The sequence below is a fragment of the Leptodactylus fuscus genome, chromosome 6, assembly GCF_031893055.1.
Source record: "Leptodactylus fuscus isolate aLepFus1 chromosome 6, aLepFus1.hap2, whole genome shotgun sequence".
Classification (NCBI taxonomy): domain Eukaryota; kingdom Metazoa; phylum Chordata; class Amphibia; order Anura; family Leptodactylidae; genus Leptodactylus; species Leptodactylus fuscus.
In genome coordinates this window covers 26,067,905-26,094,010 of record NC_134270.1, presented here as the reverse complement: position 1 = coordinate 26,094,010, position 26,106 = coordinate 26,067,905, and the positions used below count along the sequence as shown (strand labels likewise).

General features: G+C 41.7%; 2 protein-coding genes across 2 annotated transcripts in view; both read right to left on the bottom strand.

Annotated features, from left to right (window-relative positions):
- The window catches only part of PRKCZ (protein kinase C zeta), a 168,059-nt gene extending 163,443 nt beyond the window's left edge, over nucleotides 1-4,616 (bottom strand). Inside the window, exon 1 of the mRNA XM_075279628.1 lies at nucleotides 4,257-4,616. The gene's annotated coding sequence lies outside the window, so the exon portion shown is untranslated. The remainder of the gene's footprint in view (nucleotides 1-4,256) is intronic.
- Nucleotides 4,617-11,372: 6,756 nt separating this feature from the next.
- On the bottom strand, nucleotides 11,373-19,373 carry LOC142209091 (transmembrane protein 26-like). The gene is made up of 3 exons (XM_075278029.1): nucleotides 19,180-19,373; nucleotides 13,900-14,020; nucleotides 11,373-11,972 (listed from the first exon to the last, which is right to left on the bottom strand). The coding sequence occupies exons 1-3, from the start codon at nucleotides 19,371-19,373 to the stop codon at nucleotides 11,373-11,375; spliced, it is 915 nt and encodes a 304-aa protein (XP_075134130.1).
- Between the last annotated feature and the right edge of the window lie 6,733 nt (nucleotides 19,374-26,106).

Here is a 26,106-nt window from a genome sequence, read left to right as displayed (position 1 = left end):
TGTCTGCAGTAGAAGTAGCCCAAAGACTCTTCTACTGCAGACATGATACTGTTCTGAAAATATGGCAAAGAGGGATGCACATGCACCATTGTCCCCATTCACTTGCAGCCACATTTTAGAGAACGATGTGCGTTCCAAAGGTGGGAACCACAGTCATCAGTCATTTATAGCTTATTCTATGTATACAGCCATCCATGCCAAGATAGAAATACCACTGTATATAAAGGGTTGTGCCACAAAGAAAAAAAATCCAAAGCCTAGAGCATCGTTTCCCTCCACGAACCAGCTACAGGTTCTCCGTGATATAGCGATAATAAACGGTAATAATAATAAAAAAAAAAAAAAAAATAGATAAATGTGAAGGGTTTCAAAACTAAAATACTGGTTCCCATGCACTCCTAATATTCTACCGGTGCGGCACTATGGTTTGTTCAGCGAATATACGAGGCCGGTGGATTAACACTTCAAGGTCGGACAGCACTTCCAAATTGGTCTCAGACCGCCCTTTCCGGCTTAATACGCCGGTCTCGTATCTTCACCGAACAAACTGTACTTACAGACGGAAGTGCTTTAGTCATCTTTCACGCTCGTATTGTGCGATCCTTGTGCTACTCGAAAAACATTCCTAATTTGGTTGCTCAGCAATGGATCGCTGCTTGAAGACTGAATCCTTCAGAAAAGCAGTTAATACCACTGACACAGACCCTCCGGTAGGAGCAGCGGCTTCATGTTCAAATATTATGTTTAAAAGTTAAAATATGGATGTTGTGATTATCCAGAGCCAGATTTGGAGGATACGATTTTTCAAGTGCAGTGTTGAAGAGATTACTGATGCTGAAATAATTCGGCAGGCTGAAGAGTTTGTGGAAGAGTTAGTGACGGCGAATGAGCCAGAAGCGTTCAACTAAGCGAAAATGTAATATCTAATATCAATTCGTTAGAAATCCCCCCCCCCCCATAGTTAATATCGCGCGTTATCTTTGGCACCTATGTAGGTTTTAGGTAAAATATGTTAAGTGCACCCTATTGAATTTCTGTCCTGAATAGCGCTCCTCGACTCAAAAAGTTTGGGAAACGCTGGCCTAGACCAGTGGTTCTCAACCAGGGTTCGTTCGATCGATCCCTAGGCCATATGCACGGTTCATTTTGTGTACCAGTAAAAAAACATATACCTATGTCTTGAATTTGGAAATAAATCCTATTTGATTTATCACTAAAGGAGGGTTCGGTGAATGTGCATATGGAACTGGGGGGTTCGGTACCTCAAACAAGGTTAAGAACCCCTGGCCTAGAGGATATAAACCCTCGCTGCGCAGTCAGGCTGAATGTTGGGGTGACTGGTGGGGGACAGCACTACCTTTCATTTCGATGGGAGCACTAGAGATAGTCAAGGGCGCTTCAGCTTTCCCCAGCACTCGCTGTGAAGTGAATGAGAGCGCCGTCTACCACCAGTCTGCAGGATTCTCGGAATTGTGTAAGTTGCAGGTGAAACGCACAGAAATAGCGACTTTTCATGGTGCACCAAAATTAAGAAACTAGAGTTTCTTAATAAATTTGGCACATCTGCCACCACTGCTTCCGATACTAAAGGGAGCACATCAGTAAATAGAGCCAAATTTCCCTAGTGACATGTCAGAATAGCTTTTAGAAAGACTATTCAATCTTTACCATTCTTTATCTTTTCTTCAACGCCGTTTAGAAATAAAGACTTTATTCTTAGATGCAAATTTTTATTCTATTTTTATGTAAATTTTGAGCCCCATATAGGGATCACAATGTACATTTTTTTTCCCTATCAGTATGTCCTTGTAGAATGGGAGGAAATCCACGCAAACACGGGGAGAACATACAAACTCCTTGCAGATGATGTTCCTGGCAAGATTCAAACCCAGAACTCCAGCACTGCAAGGCTGCAGTGCTAACCAGTGTTGCCCCTTTCTTATATGCAAAGTTTGTGCACAGAGCACAGAGGGTGTTTCTTCAGCACCGTCATATCCCGTATTCCACCTCCTGCTTCTGTCACATGCCTCTTCACGTGAGGACATCCTCGTCTTCTTATTCTTCTCTGCCTCAGCAGCAAAACTCCTCAGTACAGCACGTGCAAATCCCACGCATGCGCTGTACTCTAGTACCCAAAATGAAGAAGAAGAACAGGAGAATGCCTTCACATGAAGAGGCGTGTAACAGAAGCAGGAGGCGGGATACAGGGGATGACTGTGCTGTGCTCAGAGAACAGGGGAAATGCCCCCTGTACTCCGTGCACAGAATTTGCATATAAGAATAAAGTCTTTATTTAAAAAAAAAAAAAAAAAAACGGTGTTGAAGCAGAGAAAGAAAGACAGGGCTAGAATAGTCTAAAGGCTATTCCAACATGTCGTTAGGAAAATTTTGCTAAATCTAATGACAGACTCTCCCAGCGCAGGGGACAGGCCTCATGCCTCATTTCCTCTTTTACACCCAGGCCGCCCCACAGAACGCTCCAAATCCTTTAAAATAGTGCAAAGCCATGTAAGCAGTATGTGCTAGTTATAAGCAGCTTCTCCACCTCTGAAATAATTGATGCCTGCAAATGAATTTTAAGTGACCGCTCATTTTCTCGCTCGCCATTTTAAGCTTCCATGTAGCCCTAGCCATAATTCCCGAACCTATTCATGGAAGGGCGTACATAAACGAATTCCACCGATCTGTCAAAACAAACAAGACCTGCTTCTTTTTGGCAACTTGAGATACAGAAAGAACTGATTAAAGTAAGGGCAGCCTGTCTCCGCTTTGTGGGTTTCCGTCTTCTGCCCAAGAAACTGGACAGGAGATAGAAATCCGGAAGTCAGTGTCCGCCCGTGATCGTCTTCTGGTCTCAGCGGCGAAACGTTTTTTTTTTTTTTTTTATGCATTTCCGACTTTGAGTCCGGTTAAAAAAAAAAAAAAACTGGTTTCGCCGCGGAGAGGCAGAAGACACTTACGGGCAGACACTTTGCAAACCCATTCAAATGAATGGGTTTGAAAATAGACTGCCGGTTTCCGTATCCTGTCCAGTTTCTTGAAAACGGAGACCGGCGCTGGTGTGAAGCCGCCCTCAACTGGATTTTTCTGTGTCTTTAGATTTCACACTTATTCCTTGGATGTGCCATAAGAGTCTGCTTGGATGCAGTTCCACCTGTGGGACCCCAACCTAACGGCAGATTGAGGCTCCTCTCATGTTTATCGCCAAGACAAGGAGACCGGCAATAACCCATCGGAACGAAACTGAGTGGAGACGGCTGTGCGTGTCTCTCTATTCGACTCCATCACAGTTATGTCAACAGCTAAGTACACATTCACCAGGGAATACACTCGCTCCCTAAGGGGGCATACACGATGTAACACGGTGTTGATTCTGACACGATAACTCCCGTAAGAATCAGCGCTGCAAAACAGAATCCCATTGATTTGAATGTGTTACGCGCGTTAAACGGAACCCATTGAAGTCAATGAGATTCTATTTTGCAGCGCTGATTCTTATGCAAGTTATCAGTGCCGTGTTACGTCATGTGAATGCCCCCTAACGTGACATACACCCTCGGCTGATCCAAGCATACCTGTATGTAGTGCACGAGGTTACAAGAGATGAATGGGGAGGAGCCGTCCCCTGTCCAGTTTCTCGGGGCTGAATACGGAAACCCGGGAGGTCACTGGGCGCAATGGAGTATTTCATAGAGTTCTCTCTGCAGATTTTTGGCGGTTTCGGCAGCAGAGATGAGACCCTATATTTACCCAGAGAGGCGTCCGTTGCATCTCATCAGACTCCTCTTTGGCGCCCCCAGCACTACTCAGTGTAGTCAGAGATTTACACCCTGGTTTTCTAAATTTGTACTTTTGCCACAGAGCCCGCAGCAGGAATCCTGCTTTCTGCTACGGATAAGCGGCAAGAAATCGCACACTACTTATTTTATACTGCGAGGTAAAATCTATGGCCTATAGTAACAGTAAATGATTTTTGTACCGATTCTGCCATAGGAAATGCATCATAAATCAACATGAAAAAAGATCTAGTGTGAACAGTCTCTAATAGCCTAGGTTGGTTACCACATACAAGAGCTTGTACACACCTAGACCCAAGCTGGAAGGAAAGCTGACATTAGAAAACGGCTGAAAGACGTACTAGTGTGAATATGCGGATAAATAAAGCGCACTGCATAGAGTAAGCACAAGGTATATAGTGTATACAGGACTGTATTACCTGCCAGGACCATAAATAAGGAATGGCCATATAAAGTTACCTGAAGTCAGCTGCAGCTACACCCGGGATCCTGCTCACCTGCCCCCGGCTGCCGGAGCCCACACACCGGGAGGAAGGCGGGAGTCAGCACCGAACATGACTGAAGACGGTAGTGAGGGTCAGGGTCACGTCTACCGATACTAACTAAACTTCTTACACCGATTCTAACGCCCCCTATAGGTAAGAGGCGGGATGTGCGCCACCTATACACCTGCTAAATCCGGCCACAAGCTCATACGACAAATTCCAACAAGTTGCCCGCGTCTCCGCAATCCTCTCCCCTCACCACAACCACACCGGAATAACTCTACCGGGAACCGGCGAATAACACCCGGTCCGGAGAACATCGGACTCTCGGAATATGGCGGAATAACTGTGGTGGAAGGCTTAGCCAATAGGAAACGCTTTGGTGAGCGCCTCCACCAATCACGTTACAGGAGAGGGGCCGTTCTAGCCAATCCACGTAAGCGGGCATGGAAGTAGAGCCTATGGGATAAGAGTGTCAATTACCTGGCCCAAGGATTAGAAGGTTGGACCAATGGGAGCAGAGCGGATTACACCTGCAGCCAATCAGGAGCCAAAGGGCAAGGGAAGGGCGGCAGTGCGGGTCAGTCAGTGAGTCAGTGAGGGAGCTGTCACTTCAGGAATGTGGAGAGGTGACGTGACGTCACTGCCCTGACACCATCAGCACTTCCTGGAATTACTGAGGAATTCGGTGAGCCGCATTCCTGAGCTCCGCTCCTTGGTCATTCATTCACCTCAGACCTTGTATTACACCTGTCAGCCGACTACAAGACGCTTCCTTATAGCCAGACACGGACATGTCCTCTCTACAGTGCTCAGATATGGGAAACAGATAATATTGCATAAATCCTGAGATTCCTATTGTGCAATATGCTGCCGGTACCGGTCCGGTACTGCTCCTACATGTGCACAGTACTCCTGCAGAGCTATAGTTGCTTGTTATTGCTCTGCTTTCCTGAGAGTCTCTGTAGTAAACTCCCACAGTGCCCTCTAAGGGCCTGCTTATGTGCTGGAGTCTCCACATGGATTTTGATACATATTTTGCATCAGGATCCATCTTAAAAAACATTAAAGGGGTTGTCCTGGAAGTTTAGCTTTTGATGGTAGATCTAGGGGTCCCCGATCCATCACGACCCCCGGGTTACGTTGCCCCCTCCCTCCTTTCCCTTTCTCTGCTATGGGGGCTAAATAACAGTAAAGCCCACAATTAACTAACCCCTTCCCGCCAGTGACATCTTTCGTTTTTGTCTCCCCGCCTTCCAAACCCCATAACTTTTTATTTTTTCCATTCACAGAGCCATATAAGTGTTAAACCCCGCTCCCGTTTTAAAATAAAACTATAAAAACATATATTTAAACCATACCTTTGCATGCACAGGGGGCGGTCGTGCACGATCCAACGCCATCTTCGGTCCTGCCTTCCTCTTCTTTCTTCTTCCAGCGACGTCCTCCTGTCCTTAATCTTCTTTTCTTCCGGAGTGAAGACGTTCGCGCGCGTACTTCGCATGTTCGCGTAGTTCTAAGGGATACTTACAACTACTACAAAAATGGCGCATGCACAGTAGCGCTCCGGAGGGAGCGCTACTGTGCATGCGCGGGATTTGAATGCAACCCACCGGAAGAACAGAAGATGAAGGTGGAGAAGAGCAAGGAAAGGAGGACGTCACTGGAAGAAGAGGAAAGCGGAACCGAAGATGGCGTGGGATCGTGCATGACCGCCCACTGTGCATGCAAAGGTATGATTTACATATATGTTTTTATAGTTTTATTTTAAAACGGGAGCGGGGTTTAAAATAAGATTAGTGGTGCCTGAATAGCCTTTCTAAAGGCTATTCACGCATATGTGGGGCTCATACAGCAAAATCTTGCTGATAGAGCCCCTTCAATGTTTGAGGGACAAATTATTCTTCCTGATGCTACCATTTATTATTTTGTACAATATACTGGGAGGTGGAAAAAAAAAATTCAGTATGGGGTAGCATTGGAAAAAAACTGCACTTGTGCGACTTTCTTACGGGCTTAGTTTTTACGGCGTTTGCTGCAGCCAAAATGACATGTCACCTGTATTCTATATTTCGGTACGATTCGGAGTATACCAAATTTATATGGTTTTATTTATATTTTAACCCCTTAACAAAAATCTAAAACTTTGTAAAAAAAAAAAAAAAATTCTTAACGTTGACGTATTCTGCCACCCCTGACATTTTGATATATCTGTGTATGGGAATGTATAGGATGTCTTTTTTTTTTCGCGGGCCTAGGTGTACTTTTTAGTTATACTATTTTGGGGAATATCTATCGCTTTAATCTTTTTTTGCAACAGTGAAAAAACAGTGGTTTGGCATTTTTGATTTCTTTTCTCACTATGGCATTCAACCGTATGGAAAAAAAATTTTTTATAAGTTTGTTGCAGTTACCAAAATGCTCGGCAGACGAAAGTTGTCTGCTGAGAACAAACAATCCTGAGTTTTCTCATCTCACCCACCTTAGTAGTCTGAGTGAGATGTACACCTCCTCCATTACCTGACCAGCCATCGGCTTACAATATATATATATATATATATATATATATATATATATATATATATATATATATATACTAGCTGGTACCCGCGACTTCGTCTGCGGTGATTGTAGAAGTGGGTATATAAAGGCATGGATAAGGTTTTCGTAGTGTGTATAAGGTATGGGATATGAAATGTAACTTTGTATCTTGTTTTTGCTGTAATTCAGAGAATACGTGAGACTTGTGTTGAATGTAATTTGTATTTGAGCTGCTATATATACAGTGTTGTGAGAAACTTTACATAGTGACTTTGGGACAGAAGTATTTGAAGTTAACCCTTTCCCGCCGATGGCATTTTTTGATTTTCGTTTTTGACTCCCCTTCTTCTAAACCCCATAACTTTTTTATTTCTCCGCTCCCAGAGCCATAAGAGGTCTTAAGTTTTTCTGGGACAAATTTTTCTTCATGATGCCACCATTATTTATTCTATACAATGTACTGGGAAGCAGAGAAAAAATTCAGAATGGGGTGGATTTGAAGAAAAAATGCATTTCTGCGACTTTCTTACGGGCTTTGGTTTTACGGCGTTCACTGTGCAACCAAAATGACATGTCCCCTGTATTCTGTGTTTCGTTACGATTCCGGGGATACCAAATTTATATGGTTTTATTTACATTTTGACCCCTTAAAAAAAATCCAAAACTGTGTTAAGAAATTATTTTTTGAAAAGTCGCCATATTCCGACAGCCGTAACTTTTTTATACGTGTGTGTACGGGGATGTATAGGGCGTCTTTTTTTGCGGGACCGGGTGTACTTTGTAGTTCTACCATTTTCGGGAAATGTTATTGCTTTGATCACTTTTTATTCAAATTTTTATCAGAATCAGAACAGTGAAAAAATGGCGGTTTGGCACTTTTGACCATTTTTCCCGCTACGGCGTTTACCGAACAGGAAAAATATTTGTATAGCTTTGTAGAACGGGCGATTTCGGACGTGGGGATACCTAACATGTATGTGTTTTACAGTTTTTAACTACTTTTATTTTGTTTTTATATTTTTTTTTATTTTTTTTAAACTTTTTTTTTTTCATTTATTAGACCGCCTAGGGGTATTGACATGGGTGGGCGGTGTCACGGATTGTTAGAGCGGTGGGGGTTGGCAAACATGGCTGCTCCGGAGTGTTAAAGAGAGCCTCCTGGAGTATCGGTAAGGTGAGGGGCAAAGTGGTAAAGTATATGTATATGAGATTGTGTGGGGTTAGGGGCGAGGCTGTAGAGGGCAATATGAATTTTGTGGCTTGCTATGGTCCAAAGTGTGTGAGATTGCAGAGATGTTGGTGTGAGTTTGGGTTTTGTGGGGGTCCTGGCACAAACGTATGTGTGCTATTGTGACGAAAAGTAGCCTATTGTTTAATTGGGTGTATTAACTATGTTTGTGGAAAATTTCAGCCAAATCAGTGGAGCGGTTTTTCTGTGATTGAGGAACAAACATCCGAACATGCAAACATCCAAACACACAAACTCACAAACCCACAAACTCACAAACTTTCACATTTATAATATTAATAGGATATATATATATATAATATACTGTATATAATTATTTTTTTTTTTTAACTTTTTTATTATTATTTTATTACCCCTTTTCCCCTAGGGGGCCTGGACCTGCAATTCTCTGATTGCAAGTCCCATAGACTGCAATACAACTTTATTGCAGTCTATGGGACTTTAGTTATATCATAGACCTTCATAAGGCTCCAGGCTGCCATGGGAACAGGTTGGATCCCACAATCTCGACGCGTGGGAGGCGGTCTGCAATGAGAAAGGGGGAGTTATTCATATTTTTTTTTTTTTACTTGGGGGGGATCCTGACCTGCAATGCCCACAAGCAGGCATTAGGTCCTGGTCTCCGCTGCAGCAGAGTGGCCACCATCTTTAAAGACCCAGCATCCACTATACTATTACAGATGTCAGAAAGGGGTTAATTATATCGGAGATCTGGCAAGGAGAGGCTGGAATGCTGCTTCTGATCACATGACTCATGGATTGTGACAAGTGCCAGAAGTCCTGTGGTCCATCATCATCATCCGCCACATCAGGTAAACTAATTTAACCTTCCCAGTCAACCCCTTTAAGGCTGAGGCCACACGTTGCAGAAATGCACCTTTTTTTGTTGCAGATTTTTCCACGACAATACAAGGCCAGGGCTGGGCCACAGGTTGTTGAAATGCAACGAAAGACAAATGCTGTGTTTTACAGTTGCAGCAAAGTGAATGAGATTTTAGCTAAAGCAGTATTCCCTTGCACACAACCATATTTATTTGTAACGATATGAAAACATGTTGATACATATATTACATGCAATTTATTTATTTTTTTTATACATCATTTTACACATATATTCGGTTAGATCTTAGGACACTTATCTCAATTCATGTAGTCTTATTGATTGATCATCTTAATTTCATGGAAATGTACAATGTTATGTTGTCACCAGCACTAGCCTAAATCATGAATTTACACGGGAAACTGCTTCGCGCATGCGCCTTTGCTTCCACAATGTCTATGGAGCCATATTTATTAAGGGCATTGAAAGACCAGTTCGCGCATGCGCTGTGGCAGAACTTGTTGCTGTGTGTTTTGTTTTTGTTTTGTTACAGCCTATCGAGTGAACCAGGAAATCTTCATGAGTGGTTTTAAACATCTTTGGAACACAATATGCGAGATGTGGAAGGTCAACCCTGAACATTGACATGTTGTCTATGATACTACAGATATTTTTGATGAGGTACCGTGTATGTAATATATACAGATGTTTAAATACAATACATATATGTTCAATGCAGGCTGCTCCTGCATTGAACTTCAAGAGCAAGAGTGGCCTCCCAAAAATGGCCGCCGGCCGGCATTCGGACTCGGCTCTGCTGGTGTCTCACTGGCAGAGCCAACTGCGCAGGCATCGAAGGTAACGCAGGAGGAAGATCACAGAGAAGGGGAGGATACAGCTGAAGATAGAGGCGTCGCAGGATCGTGTTCTCGAGCAGCAGTGGGGCCACCTCCATCACATTTTCAGCGCTGGGGCCCGCCCCCATCGCTGCCAGAGAACTAATTTGCATACCGGTAAAAACCGGTATTTCTAAGGAACGGCGCAGCGGAGATCATATCTAAAGGTAAGAGACAAATAGCCTTTCTAAAGGCTATTCTGACGTCTTATCCACAAAAAAAGAGGTTTTAATGGTAGAATCCCTTTAAGACAAAACACTTTTTATATACAAACACCCTCGCAAGCTCACACACTCGTTTTTCCCGTTAGCCGCTCCTACTCAGATGCACTGACTGCTGCAAATGAAAAAGAGTCAGTGGAACTTTTTTGGGTGAGTTCACAGGGAGTAAAGTGCCGCGTGATGTGGCACGTATATGCCACGTGAGCTTTTGCGGGCCGTTCACGCTCCCATTGATTTCAATGGGAGCTGGGTTCGTCTACGCGGCGCTATTTTGCGGCCGTGATTTTTGCGGCAGTAGCTCTTCGGAGGGAAGCGCTTACTACGCCGGCGCGGGATTTGAAGAGAAGAAGTCGGAAGAAGACATGGAACCAGAGGGCGTTACTACAAGAAGACAGAAGAGGCAGGCGTGCCTGAAGCTGACGTCACATCGTGCATCCCCGCCCATGGTGCACGTTCGGTAAGTTTTGCATAAATGTTTTAATGCTTTTATTTAAAAACGGGTCCGGGGGTTAATATAAGATTTACGGTGCCTGAATAGCCTTTTTAAAGGCTATTCACGCATATGTGGAGCTCTATTAGCATAATTTTAATTAAGGGGTTAAAATGTAAATAAAACCATATAAATTTGGCATCTCCAGAATCGTACTGAAACATTTTGGCTGCACAGTGAACACCATAAAAACGAATCCCGTAAGAAAATCGCTCAAATACCCCCACTGAATTTTTTTCCAGCTTCCCAGTACATTATACAGATTATATAATGGCAGCATCATGAAGAAAAATTTGCCCCGCAAACATTAAGACCTCATATGGCTCTGAGAGTGGAGAAATAAAAAAGTTATGGGGTTTGGAAGGGGAGAGTCAAAAACGAAAATCAAAAAATGTCGTCGGAGGGAAGGGGTTAATGCAAAAAATGGATTTCAGAATGCAACATTTAAAAAACTGGGGAAAAAATTGTGATATCCTTAAAGAAGAGCTGTCACCAAGTCCAGAATCCTAACTCATTTGGTTGCGACTGTGCCCTTGATAAATCCGACATTATATATATATATATATATATATATATATATATATATATATATATATATATATATATATAATTATTTTTTTTTATTTATTTTTTTATTCATCTGCTGGTTCAAAAATTACAACCCTCAGTCGGTTATATGTTACAGCTTTTATTCACCAAGTATATAGTAAGAAGTCGCAGCTTTGGAACGTGTATAAACCGCCCTACAAGGCACTGTGATTAGTTTGATACAGTTTTTCCTGCTGACAGACTCCCTTTAACAAACATTAGCAGGTTCAATAAAAAAAAATTGATTTTTTTCCGTAGATTAAATGTTCATTATTGCTATGTATTTTATAATATTTGATCTTCACAATTTATATATGATTGCTTAAATCTCTTTCTTTTATGATATTCATTGCAAAAAAACACAACTAACATGTAGACTTGTAATATAATAGACAGAATGTTCTTGCATATAAAAAAGATTGTGGATTCATTGAACACTCCCTCTCTACTTACTAGGTACAGGCGGTAACCCAGAAAGGGCCCATCCTGCATCGACACCATGATAATCATTCTCCAGACCTCACTATTACAACATAAGGACAGTAGACAGTTCTTTACTGCAGGTAAGGAATGGTCACGCTCATCGTACTCTGTTTTTGAAGAAGAAGACCAAGTTTGGGTGAGCACTAATGTAAATTGCATAATGGCCCAGCTGAATAGACACAGGCCCACCACAGTTATAGTCTTGTTGGTTTTGACTGAAGGCTCCTTCATCAGTTCTAAAATATCCAAAATATCTGCACCTAAAGCAAGGTACAGCAGAAGTAGCTGAGCGAGCTGCTCACGGCTCATTTTCCCTCTTGGCATCATCCAACGTCCTAAAATCAGGACCAAGATTGTTAACTCTTCCACACATTGCACCTCAGTGGTGATTTGTTTGTACTCCTGTGAATAGAAACAAAGAAAATGTAGGAATACTAAGTTAGTACAAATATCATCTATGATTTACACTAGTTTTCAGTATTGCCATGAGTAAGAGGCACACCCCTGGAAACGCGTAGGTTTCCTCCATATCGGTGCTCCACACAAACTGCACGCATCAATATGTGAGTTTTTCTCTGGCTTCTTATATCTTTTGCAACTGGTGATTCTTTTTTATGGACATTTATTAAGTTATATTTTATTTTTAATACAAAGGTTTCATTGTGCTGAATTTTTTTGCATTTTTTTTTACTAGTTTTCTGTATTTGGTCTTTAGGGATCCCACCCTCTCCTGCCCATTCCTCACATTTTCCCAGATGCGTACAGGAAAAATATTTTTAGTCTGTAGACCATGTGTGTTTTTTGGACACAGTGTACCTAATTTGGATCTCGTTCTGGGTGTCAGCAATGCTCTCCAAAATGGCACTTGGGAAAATGGCGCCATGGTTACCGAGGGCCTTAATGCCCATGATTTTGGGTGGGAACTGATAACGGTAGTTGTGTAACTAAAGTCTTGTGGGCCCCGGTGTAATCTTTTGTCCGGGGCCCCCTACCTCATCCCTACAGTGAATTCTTGATAGTGATGGTTACGGGTGCTAAGGAGTTAAATCCACCTTAGTGTGGTTAGGGGAATCTGTGGGGCTCCTTGGCTTATGGGCCAGATGGAAGCTGCAATCTCAATACTGATGTCAGTGCTTATGGGCCCCCTAAGGCTCTTGGACCCCGGTGCGACCGCACCCTCTGCACCCCCTCAAGTTACGCCCTGGATAACATGTATTGGGGCTGGGTCTCTGCTGTAAGATACAGCAGAGAACCGGTAACAATGGCAGCCATTCAGCTCCGTTACTACACTGTCTACCAATAAGTATTTGGACACCTGTGGTTGAATAGAAAAAACATTTATTCATATTCAATAGTTGGTAGACCCCAGCAGATTCTACCTTACGGATGGTATTTATGGACACAACAGTCCCAGATGCCTGGTGAAACTCCTGGTGTATTTGAGCCATCAGTTGGGTGCAGTTTCTCTGACCAGCACTTTTCGGTCTCTATCTCCCAGTTTTGGGGGTTCCTGACAATCACCAACAATCACCGTTCACCTTCCACTTCGTAATCACATAGGCCACTATCAATTTTGGGTAATTCAGTTCACTTGCTATGTCCTTTAAGGATCGACCATTTCTGTGGTACCCCACAATTACCCCTTTCTCAAAAACAACTTTGCACTTCGTGGCATCTTGCATGTGACTAATGCCAATGCTGTTTCCTACACGATATTTAATGGCGGAAGTCATGACGTATATATCACAACTGCAGATATTTTCATTTGCATGGGTGTCCAAATACTTATTGGTAGACAATGTATTATGGCGGATGTTGGGAAAGTGTTAAAGAGAGTGTGTCATAGAACCCAGCATATCAACTCAGCCTGGCTGAAAGCTACGTTAGGGTCATCATAATGAACATGTTATCCCTTGTGAATGTCCACCTCTGTTACCTAGATATCACTGTTTTTATCAGTATACAAATGAGCTCTTTGGAGCAACAAGGGTGGTATCACTTATCTCTCTGGAGCAATAGCCACACCCTTTGCTCCAAAGATCTCATTTGCATATTGACAAAACCGTGATATCTCAACAACGGACACACAGATTTACAAGGGGAACACACCATTTGATTTAGATGCCCTTAACCTAATTGATATGCTGTGTTCTAGTGACAGTCTCCCTTTAAGAGATAGCACCTATATATGTATATGGCAGAGACAGACTGTACTTGGAATGCCACACAATTATTTCTATGATCAGGTGTGAGAGTAGCCACATGTTATGAGAGCCATACATTAGTAGTTGTATTATGTGAACGTGTATGTCTTAAATGAGACACATACCCCTTCGGCGCAGTGAGGGTCTGTCAGGGTAGTATTCATTCTAACTTCTAGGTGTTCAAGTTCCATCACGAACACAGAAGGAATAACAGTACATAAATACAAAAACACCATTGGAGAGAACGTACAAAAATAAAGATAATAGTTCAGTACAGAAATTTTAAAACTCTGTAGTGTTGTACAATAACACAGCTAGATATGGATACATGAATCACTAGTGATGGCATATTGATGTACTGTATGATCTGCAACTTGTGAAATCTGCAAATCAGTTGACCCATTTCTATTCACTAATGGATCTAGCTGTGACATTTCTTTTTAACCACTTCCGGACCACCCATAGAGTATATACGTCCAGGAAGTGGTTGCCTAGTTCTGACAGGACGTACCGGTACATCCAGTCAGAACACAGCAGCTGCACGGAGATCGTGCAGTTGCTGACACTGGGAGCCGGCTGTAACTTCAGCCGGAGCTCCCAGAGAGATGGTAGGGAAGGTTTATTCCCTTCCCTGCCTTCTCGATTGCTGTGTATACAGCGCTCAATGAGCGCTGTATACACTGCTTTGGGCGCCGCCATGATGCGGCCGCTTTCTTACCCGGCGGTCACGTGATCTGCGGGGCTCAGTGTCTTACAAGAGCTGCTGGGTCCTACAGGACCCAGATCAGCTGTATAAGGTGTGTATACAGCGTGCATGAGGCTGTATTCCTCCTGCAATTGAGGCTAAATGTAGCAGCCTCAGTTATAAGGGAAATCAGCCTCCAATACAAAGAAAAATGTGATCAGATGTCCATAATGATGTCTTGTCATAATGAGCTCAACTTCAATGTACAGAACAATTTTATAGCTTATGATACCATATTAGAAAAAGATCTCATCTCCTAACTTGTCTCCCGACCAATCTGGTCTTGTGCTTGCCGCTGAAACGCAAAATGGATAGAGATGAGTTGATACTGGGATGAACTTCCGGCCAAATGGGACAGGACCGAGAAAACCGGGACTGTCCCCCTGAATCCAGGATGGTTGGGAGGTATGAACTTAGTTGGATGTGGGATCTATGGCCTGTTAACTTTGAAACTATATAAACTGACAAGTTGATTAACCACTTCAGTACCAGGCCAATTTGTGGTCCAGGACCAGACACATTTTCGTTTTTTTTGTATGTGCGGTTTTGAGGGCTGTAACATTTTTCTCGTATGTCTCATTCAACTAATTTTTGCATCTTTTTTTGGGGGACACATAAGGCTTTATTTTTAGGGTGAATTCACACTGAGTAAACGCTAGCTTATTTTGTAGAGTAAAATTACACTTGTAAATTTTGCTATCCCATTGACTTCAATGACATTTTACAGGCGTATTTTTACAGGCGTATTTTTTACAGGCGTATTTTTTACAGGCGTATTTTTACACTTGTAAAAAAAATATCATTGAAGTCAATGAGATAGCAAAATTTACAAGTGTAATTTTACTCTACAAAATAAGCTAGCGTTTACTCAGTGTGAATGCACCCTTATGTTGTTTTTATTTTTGAATGTGTTTTAAAAAATTTTATATCCAGGAAAATATAAACATAATAGGAGGGAAATTGTGTCTGGTTTTCACTTTATTTATTTTTATTTAATAACACAAAGCACTACTAAAAAAAATAGTTTTTCCTCTCCGTCACGGTAATTTTTATTTTGTATGGTGTTTCAGGGGTGGGGCTATAACCTTTAATAACTGTGTTATTAGCGTATTATTTTATTTATTTTTTTAATTATTTTATTTTCATTTTTTAAAAACTTTTTATTGTATTTTATTTTTTTCAGATTGTGTCCCCATAAGGTCATAAGAGACCTTTGGGGGGTTCATCCTGGCTGTCACTGGAACTGTTAAACTGAACAGACAGCCACAAATACTCTTGCTGTCCTTTAAGGCTGGGTTCCCACTACCATTGCTAATGTCCATTGCTGTCTTCTGTCAAAGGATGACAGCAATGGACATTAAACAGAGCACAGTCACAGACTGATTTTGTGTCTGTTTTCGTTTACGCTAAATGTGAACTTTGATGGGCGCCATCTTCTGTCATGTTTGTTTACTTTTGTAACAGAAGAAAAAGTCTGGCATGTATAACTGTTCTGTTACAAAAGTACAGAGATATATCTAGATCTAATGGGGCTACAGATATGATCTTGGCTTTTAAACAAAACCAAGATTGTGGCTCTAGTCCCCACAGCTCCGGAGATAGAGCCGTTTGAAGTTACAGTATTTCTGAAAGTGCTGTATTTGGGATAAACATTAATGCACTTAGCTCAAGCCCCGAGTCCTGCTCAACCAAAACTGGTTAAGTTGTGCTGCAAAGAGACTTTCTGATATACATATCCTACTAATTTTATAAATGTGAAAGTTTGTGTGTTTGGATGTTTGTTCCTCAATTACGGAAAAACGGCTGAACAGATTTGAATGAAATTTGACAGATAGTTTGTAACCTCGATTAACACATAGGCTACTTTTTATCCCGGTATATGACATGGCTTCACAACTATTATGAATTTATGTTCACATACTATATTACACTGCTCCTGCAGCAGATTATCTCAGGTCCCAGGACTGTTATCTCTTTGTGTAAACACACGCTAAACCTCAGTGTACATGCATTTGCATATTAACTGATCTGCTCAGGGCACTGCTGACAAACTGACATGGGCGAACCCCTTTAATCCAAATTGGCAGTTTGTCAATTTTAAACATGCTGGGGAAAAAGAGAATCTAATTTGTCGCAAACAACGAGAGCTATGAAGGTAGCCAGAAGTCACAGAGTTCTCCTCAAGCGGAGCTAAGGGGATCATCGACGCCAAAAACACATGCATTATATGGCATCGCAGCGAGCTGCTGAGATGCCGCAACAATCATGGGCACAGCGAGAGGAATGAATTCAGCAGCAGGCCAGCTTGAGAGCTGCCGAAACCCCGGAGCAGGTGGATCATCAACGCCAACAACACGCTTATTATATGGCTTCCCAGCGAGCTGCTGAGATGCCAGAACAATCACAGGCATGGTACGAGGAAGAAGTTCACTAGCAGGGCAACTTAAGAGCTGCCAAAACGCCGGAGCAGGCAAACCATCGACGGCAGCAATTTGCTGAATATAGATGGATCATCTACTCCAACAACCCGCAGACGAAGTCACAGGCAGAGGCTAGTATATATATATATATATATAAGTATATATATATATATATATATATATATATATATATATATACTAGCTGTTACCCGCGACTTCGTCTGCGGTGATTGTAGGAGTGGGTATATACAGGCGCGTGTAGGGTTTTCGTACTGTGTATAAGGGATGGGATATGAAATGTAACTTTGTATCTTGTTGTTGCTGTAATTCAGAGAATACGTGAGACTTTTGCGTTGAAGGTAATTTGTATTTGAGCTGCTATATATACGGTGTTGTGAGAAACTTTACATAGTGACTTTGGGACAGAAGTATTTGAAGTTAACCCTTTCCTGCCGATGGCATTTTTTGATTTTCGTTTTTGACTCCCCTCCTTCTAAACCCCATAACTTTTTTATTTCTCCGCTCCCAGAGCCATATGAGGTCTTAATTTTTCCTGGGACAAATTTTTCTTCATGATGCCACCATTATTTATTCTATATAATGTACTGGGAAGCAGGGAAAAAATTCTGAATGGGGTTGATTTGAAGAAAAAATGCAGTTCTGCGACTTTCTTACGGGCTTTGGTTTTACGGCGTTCACTGTGCAACCAAAATGACATGTCCCCTGTATTCTGTGTTTCGTTACGACTCCGGGGATACCAAATTTATATGGTTTTATTTACATTTTGACCACTTAAAAAAATCCCAAACTGTGTTAAAAAATTTTTTTTTGAAAAGTCGCCATATTCTGACAGCCGTAACTTTTTTTATACGTGCGTGTACGGGGATGTATATGGCGTCTTTTTTTGCGGGACTGGGTGTACTTTGTAGTTCTACCATTTTCGGGAAATGTTATTGCTTTGATCACTTTTTATTCAATTTTTTATCAGAATCAAAACAGTGAAAAAATGGCGGTTTGGCACTTTTGACCATTTTTCCCGCTACGGCGTTTACCGAACAGGAAAAATATTTGTATATCTTTGTAGAGCGGGCGATTTCGGACGTGGGGATACCTAACATGTATGTGTTTCACAGTATTTAACTACTTTTATATGTGTTCTAGGGAAAGGGGGGTGATTTGAATTTTTAATCCTTTTTATTTATTTATTTTATATTTTTTTTTACTTTTTGTAAACTTTTTTTTTTGCATTTATTAGACCGCCTAGGGGTATTGACATGGGTGGGCGGTGTCGCGGATTGTCAGAGCGGTGGGGGTCGGCAAACATGGCTGCTCCGAAGCGTTATAGAGCGCCTCCTGGAGTATCGTTAAGGTGAGGGGCAAAGTGGTAAAGTATATGTATATGAGATTGTGTGGGGTTAGGGGCGAGGCTGTAGAGGGCAATAGGAATTTTGTGGCTTGCTATGGTCCAAAGTGTGTGAGATTGCAGAGATGGTGGTGTGAGTTTGGGTTTTGTGGGGGTCCTGGCACAAACGTATGTGTGCTATTGTGACGAAAAGTAGCCTATTGCGCAATCGGGTGTATTAACTATGTTTGTGGAAAATTTCAGCCAAATCGGTGGAGTGGTTTTTCCGTGATTGAGGAACAAACATCCGAACATCCAAACTCACAAACCCACAAACTTTCACATTTATAATATTAATAGGATATATATATATATATATATATATATATATATATATATATATATAGTCTGCAAGGAGTTGCCATGATAACCCCAGAGCACTATGTGAAGGAGAAGGAGACTCTCTGCCCGCAGGTGCCCTACAGGATATTAACCAGTTGTTGGATTTGCTGATTTTGAGTGCTTTCCTGTGTGCTTCAAAAGGCTTATCTGTAAACCATTATAAATCTCACTCAAGTATCTTCAGTCAGTTGTCCTAAGCTAAGGTTCACACTAGCTTTGTCTTTGTTGTTTGGGATCACACGAGTGCCCGAAAGAGCGAGAGCCTGTCCACTAAAAAATAGACTATAATGTTCATTGGGTGTCTGTCAGGTTTCCACCAGTTTTATAAAGAAACCAGTGACAAAAAAGTCAGACTTTAGATGGAATCTGTGGCGGAGTCTCCTACAGAGACTTCAACGCAGATGTGAACCTAACCATACAGCTGCACTGCATTACAATCTATAGTAAACTGCTTTAATATAAGATCACAGTGCTTATACAGTGTGGTTTATATTACCATTTCCATTCTCCATTTCTTGTCTTCTTCAGTGTCACAAACATCTCAAAGGACAAGAGAATAATTCCACTCAGAAAAATCCAGTAGCAATTATCTTCCTTGAAATCCACCATTATCCATACCATAGTTGTTCCATGTAAAGCAAATAATAAGCGGCTGGAGATGGCTGCCAGTATCTTCATATAGTTACACATTCTACCAATATACTTGTAATCTGTGGAGAGATAAACAGAATCCTGTATATATACATAGTGTGTATATATATACAGTATATATATATATATTATATATATAATATATATACAGTACAGACCAAAATTTTGGACACACCTTCTCATTCAAAGAGTTTTCTGTATTTTCATGACTATGACAATTGTAGATTCACACTGAAGGCATCAAAACTACAAAGTAACACATGTGGAATTATATACTTAACAAAAAAGTGTGAAACAACTGGAAATCTGTTTTATATTCCAGGTTCTTCAAAGTAGCCACCTTTTGCTTTGATTCCTGCTTTGCACACTCTTGGAATAAAAACACCGTAAGGCAGGGCAGGTGCAGGGCCATAGAGCTTCTGAGGAACCCACTGAATCTTGGCAATGAACGCTTCTATCAGTAAAACATCAATTGCTACCTATTGAAATAATCCAATAATACAGGTAAAGGTAGGTGACGAACTTATGCGGCACTAGGGGAGGTGAGTAAATACAATAAACAGTTATACTCACCTCTCCTGGGCATCCAGTGATCCCCTGCTATCTCTTCAGGAATCTTTTGGCTTCATCTGATGTCATGTGCCCCAGAGTCACTACTGAGGCCTGGATTACATTATGACGCTTGGTGCACCACACAGACCTCAGCATGACCCCTGGGCACCTGACATCAGCCGGGGCCCGGAAGAGCCCTGAGTAGGCCGCTGGAACCATTGGATGCTGAAAAGATGGCCAAGAATGGAGAGACTTGGTGAGTATAAGGGTTTATTATTTTTACTTACCTCCTCTAGGCCTTCCCTTATTATACTCTAGGGTCTAAGGAGACCCCTGGGTATAATAGTGTTTATTGAGCAACAAACCCCAAAAGATTTGGGTTCAGCATGAGCCCCAAACGTTTTAAAATTCAGATTGAACCTAAGGCTAACATATCAATATATAGGGCAGTATACTGTGTGGAGATCAAAAAGAAGAGAGCACTATATTGTTTAGGGCCCTAAAAAAAGGCAATAGGGTAATATTATGTGTGGGGCCTAAAAAGGCACAATACACTGTGTGGGAGCCAGTAAATGTTACTGTGAGGAGGCCAGTAAATGAGGCAGTATACTGTCAGGGTCAGTAAATGGGGTGTTATTCTGTGTGTGGACCAATGAAGTGGATAATACACTGTGGGGGCCAGAGGGTTATACTGTGCGGAGGCCTAATAACACTAGGTTCACACTAGCGGTTCGGTTTTCTTTCTTCGAGTCTGCTTGGGGACCTAAAAACCGGAAACCCCTAGTGTGAACCTAGCAGAAGAGGTTTTTTTTATTTGAAAATGGCGCATATTATACAATGTATACATTCATATATATATATATATATATATATATATATATATATATATATATATAAATATTCACTACACACACACACAATATTACGTCTACCATGCTTCTCTTTGAACATTGTAGTTGCAAAATTAGTTGAGTAGAGGTGCAGACAGGCAGCACAAGGGGGGACATGCAGGGTCTATTTTATTTTTACAAAAATATTAAAACTATACTACATTGCTCATTGGCTTAAGGTGCAGTACCATATAGTGGCCACTAGATGGCTGGAAACCATGCAGACATGCTTCTTAATGGACAGCGGACTGATAGCTTTACCAGCAAAACCAGTTTAGATCACCAATCCTTCAACAGTGAATTGGAACTGCATAGATTGACATGCCTGTGTGGTTTTGGATTCACTGTGTACACTACATGGGACTACTGTACCCTCACTGTGAGGTTTATCTCTTTTTCACTGTGGGCAGTTTTTCTGCGGTTTTACCATCAATTCCAACTAGAACAAAACATTACAACAATGGCACTGTGTGAATATATGGTAAAAGATGAAGCATAGAGTGCTAGGTGACATTGATCAATAAATTCCTGTAAAGATGGCTTCAGAGGGGCGTATTCAGGCCGTGAAATATGGATGTAATTTTCAGACCAAATACAGAGCAGGGCCTTGGATTTTTAGCATCATAGTCATACCCTGTGTCTGGGTCCTGGCTCAGTGTTATATCCAGAAAATACAGCTGATATAGAGTCCGCATTTCATGGACCGGACAGGTCTCTGTGAAGCTGGACTAGGGTAAACTCTGCAAATGTGTAAGTGACCCTGGTTTTATTCATGCAGGGACTCTTAAACCTGTTGCTGCCATCTTCTAGTCTGCATGAATAACAAGCCAACAGGTAATGCAGCTTCTAAGCGATTGTTCAGGGTTCCCTGCTACCATTATACTTGTGGCTTGGGTTTGCTGCAGCAGCCTCTGAGAAATCCTACAATTGTAGGGACTGTACAGAGGCAGCCGTTCTTTCTGAGTGACTGAGCACCCACCCCTTAAAAAGAAAGGCTAGTGTCAGACTAGCATTGTAGGGTCCGTTGTCTTCATCAGTGGTGTAACTACTGGGACAGCAGGGGTAGCAGCTGCCAGTGGCCTGGATCGGTAAGTGACGCCACGGACCCCACAAACACTATTATTATACTTGGGGGCGTCTTTTCAAACCCCCGAGTATAATGATTGGAGGTCCGGGAGAGGTAAGGGAACATAAAAAACATAGTCACTTACCTCTCCGCACTCCAGACAGGCATTGGGCCTAGTTGTGTGACGTCCCTGATGTCACTTGACCAGGACCTGTGTCCCAGGTCATGTGACGTCCTGACATAATTGAAGATGGCCAACACCACCGAGGACTGCAGCGGAGCTGGGGATAGGTAAGTGACAGTGTTTTTTATGTTTTTATCCCTCCCTCGGTCTCCGATTATTGTACTCTGGGGCCATACATGGGGCCATAAATGCGGTCTAAGAAAGTGACCATAAGAAAAAACGTATGGGGAGAAATATCGCTGTGTGGAAGGAACTACATTCCAAAACGTGTAAGCTAGAGCCCATGCATTACTTGACACAATTTAGGTTTAGAAAAATTCCCTCTGGATCTTCGCCCGAGTTTGCTGGATTTTTCCTGTTCTTTTTTGAGAATTATTGCTCCACATTGTAGGTATAGTGATGACTTCTGTGTATTGTAGCTATAGTTAAAATTACAAAAAAGGGAGCAAAAAGGGAAGAGTGGCACGATCACTTATTGTAGACAACTGTTCACATTATATAAAGAAGCAGCAATGAGGAAGAACATTCCAAAACTGTATAGGGTGGTGCTCTCCAACCGTATAAAAAGTGAATGTAATTTTATCTATTGCAGAAAAAAGAAGAAAAAGAAACGGGGGCACTCACCCAGTAGAGGTTCCTTCTTAAACATGTAGTCCTTTATTTGAGGTACATCAATAAAAACAGTACAGGAGGGAGCAATGACGTATAGGCAGAGGCAACAGCCGTTTCACGCCTACCACGGGCGCTTTCTCAAGCCAGATATGTGTCCTGGTTTGAGAAAGCGCCCCTGGTAGGCGTGAAACGGCTGTTGCCTCCGCCTATATGTCATTGCTCCCTCCTGTGCTGTTTTTATTGATGTACCTCAAATAAAGGACTATATTTTTAAGAAGGAACCTCTACTGGGTGAGTGCCCCCGTTTCTTTCTCTTCTTTTTTCTGCAATAGTTAAAATTACACTTCCTCACTTTACCATATGCCATCTGAGTTGTGGGAACGCTATGCGGCAGAAAGTGGTATCAAAATAGAAAAATCTACAACCCCCATCTTGAATCCTGATCCACATATTTTTTTTATTGTAGCATAAAACCATCCTAAATCTTACCTTCTGCTGGTCCCGTCCAATTCTAAACCCGAGAATTCTTCTTTTGGTTCTAGTTTCTGAGTTTTCCCCAGTTCCCCAACATGCTCAGCCCACTGGGTCAATGGAGCCAATGAATAAGAGACCTCTCTATAAGGAAACCTGCCCTGCACTGTGATAAGAGTCACGTCATCAAGCATCTGCTAAGACATTTGGTAAACTGTTCTTATTTTATATATATCCCAAGTATCTCAAACTTTTTATTTCCAGATAAGGTTAATTTTTACATAGAATTTACTAGACTTATTTAGCAGATTCTATCGTAATTTTATCTTATTCCATTCCAAAAACTTTATTTAAATTGTATGTCCTCTTAGAATAATCTTCTCCAGTCGTCCTTTCTTCTCTTTATACCATGTCTATGATGTCTGTGTGCGTACAAAAACTCTGGACTAAGTTGTACTTCAAAATGGCACCATTTATTCTTCTATACAAAGTACCTGGAAGCTTGAAAAAAACATTCAAAATGAGGTGGAATTGAGAAAAAAAAAATGCAGTACCGCCATTTTATTATGGGTCTTGTTTTTACGGCTCCCATTCTACAGTAAAAATGCTATGTTAACTTCACTCTGCCAATCAATACGATCGCAGGGATACCAAATTTATATAGTTTTTTTAAAGTTTTAATAACTTTACACAAATTCTAAATTTTGAAGAAAAAATATTCTTTGAATCTCCATAGTCTGATACCTGTAACTATTTTTTAGACTTCAGCATACAGAGCTGTGTAAGGTTTCTGTTTTTGAGGTGACACTATGTAGTTCTTATTCATACCATGTTGGGGAATGTAGGATGTTTTGATCACTTTTATTCCATTTTTTAGGGAGGCAATATGGTGAAAATATGTCAAATTGGCCATTTTGATTTTTTTTATCCTGCTATAGCCTTGACTAGAGATGAGCGAGTAATATTTGATGGAATACCTTGCTGCCATAGGAATGCATGTAAGCAGCCAATCACCAAGGGGTTCCACGCTATTTTTGTGTAGAGAACTGCTCAGTATGCTCAGTTTCCCTGAGAACTACACGGCCGTGCTGCGCATGCGCAGTACGGTCGCGCAGTTCTCTACACAAAAATGCCGTGGGAGTGTGCACAGTAGCAGATTTTCTATGTGACTATTGAAGCCTGCTGCCCTCTACATTCACTGTGTAAACAGACCAGTTCCTCCTTCTCCTACTCACTGGGATCCCATCTTGCATTGCTAATGTATTTATGGATGGGACTTCCCTAGTTAAAGGGAGTGGACAGTAAATTGGCTAGAAGGGAGACCCTTAGCAGCAGTAAATTGGAGAACTAAGCACTAGCTGGGTTCAGTTTCATGAAACAAAACCCAATAATTTGGAATATTGGGGTTGGATCCGTTTGTTTCGAACCAATTCACCCACTTCTAGTAACTTCCTTTTGCTTCGATGACAGCTTTGCCTACACTTGGCATTCTCTCAATCAGTTTTATGAAATATTCACCTAGAATGCTTTTCAATTAACAGGTATGCCTTGTTACTACTTAATTTGCGGAATTTCTGGTTTTCGTAATATGTTAGAGTTAGAATGGTACACCATACAGTGTTTGATCATATTTAAGTTTTCCTGTAATTCCCATTATGGTCAAAACCATTCCACAAAGTAAAGAGGAACGACAGTCCACCAATAATATAAGACATGGAGATCAGTCAATCCAGAAAATTTCTAGAACTTTGAAGGTATCCTCAAGTACAGTCATAAAAAACATCAAACGCTATGATGAAACTGAGGACGGTGCCAGGAAAGTAAGACTGAAAGTTATTTTAGCTGCAGAGGATACTGTTATGGTCTGGGGATCTCTGACCAAGGACTGGCCCCTGACTGATAACTTCTCAGGGTCAGGGGATAATCGTACACATTAGGGAGAGTGTGTACCTACATAGGCGTACAGAGACTTACAAGTCATTCCTGCTCCGCTAGGGATTCTGGGTAAAAAATATGCAAATCTATTCTCCAGGATGTAATTAGGAGAACAGTGCCTCTGTATGCTGCCCTCTAGAGGGCAGCCCCCTTAACATCATGCATGACTCAGTTAATAAGCCTACTAACATGATGCGGAGTTTATTGCCAAATTAGTATTTCTATTCCAAAAGGAACAGATTCTCAGTCAAGTAAGAGAAAACATAAAAGAAAAAACAAAAATCAGGAGTTTGGAATTACTAGTGTGAATACTCCTACTCCTGCCTTGCACAACTACAAGTAACCGTGGGCCCGACTAACTTGCCTGAGTGGGCGCGTGAAACAGAAACCCCTGACTAATTTCACGTTTATGGGAAAAGAAAAGATACAGAAATGAGGAACAAAAAGTAAAATAAATGTGAAACACAGAAATACTGACACTATGCAAAGGGATAGGCTAAACAGAACTTAGTATCACACACTAAAAACACTACAAAAAATATCCAAACCTCCAAACAGAAAAATAAACCTAGGGTTCACTGCACACGGAGCACTATGTTTGGAGAAGGTGCTCAATACTTAACAAAAATATCCGGATGGTGAGAATAGGCAGCGAAGGATGCTGAATGGGCCAGGACTCAGGTGCAGATGGAGTAGCAGCTTCAGACATATCATGTCTGAGACACAGGAACTGAAGATTAAGACTGGCATCAGGTAGCATGCACAGCATCTTTAAATAGTAAAGAGCAGGACTCAGAACTGGCCACAGCCTGTAAAGTTTTCAGCATTGCAGAGGACTTAACCCCTTCAGAGGCTAAGACACACCAAGCACCAATCCACAAGACAACGCACCACGTGATCCACGCCTGAGTGCCACAGCAGAAACAGCATGCCCAGCGTGAACATTCCCCCGCCGTGCATCAGATGATTCACGCGCCGAATGCTGTCCAGATACTCTGCGCCTGAACCCAACAGGCTGAGACCGCAAAGATCAGGTCATAACAGATACTTCATTAGAGCAAA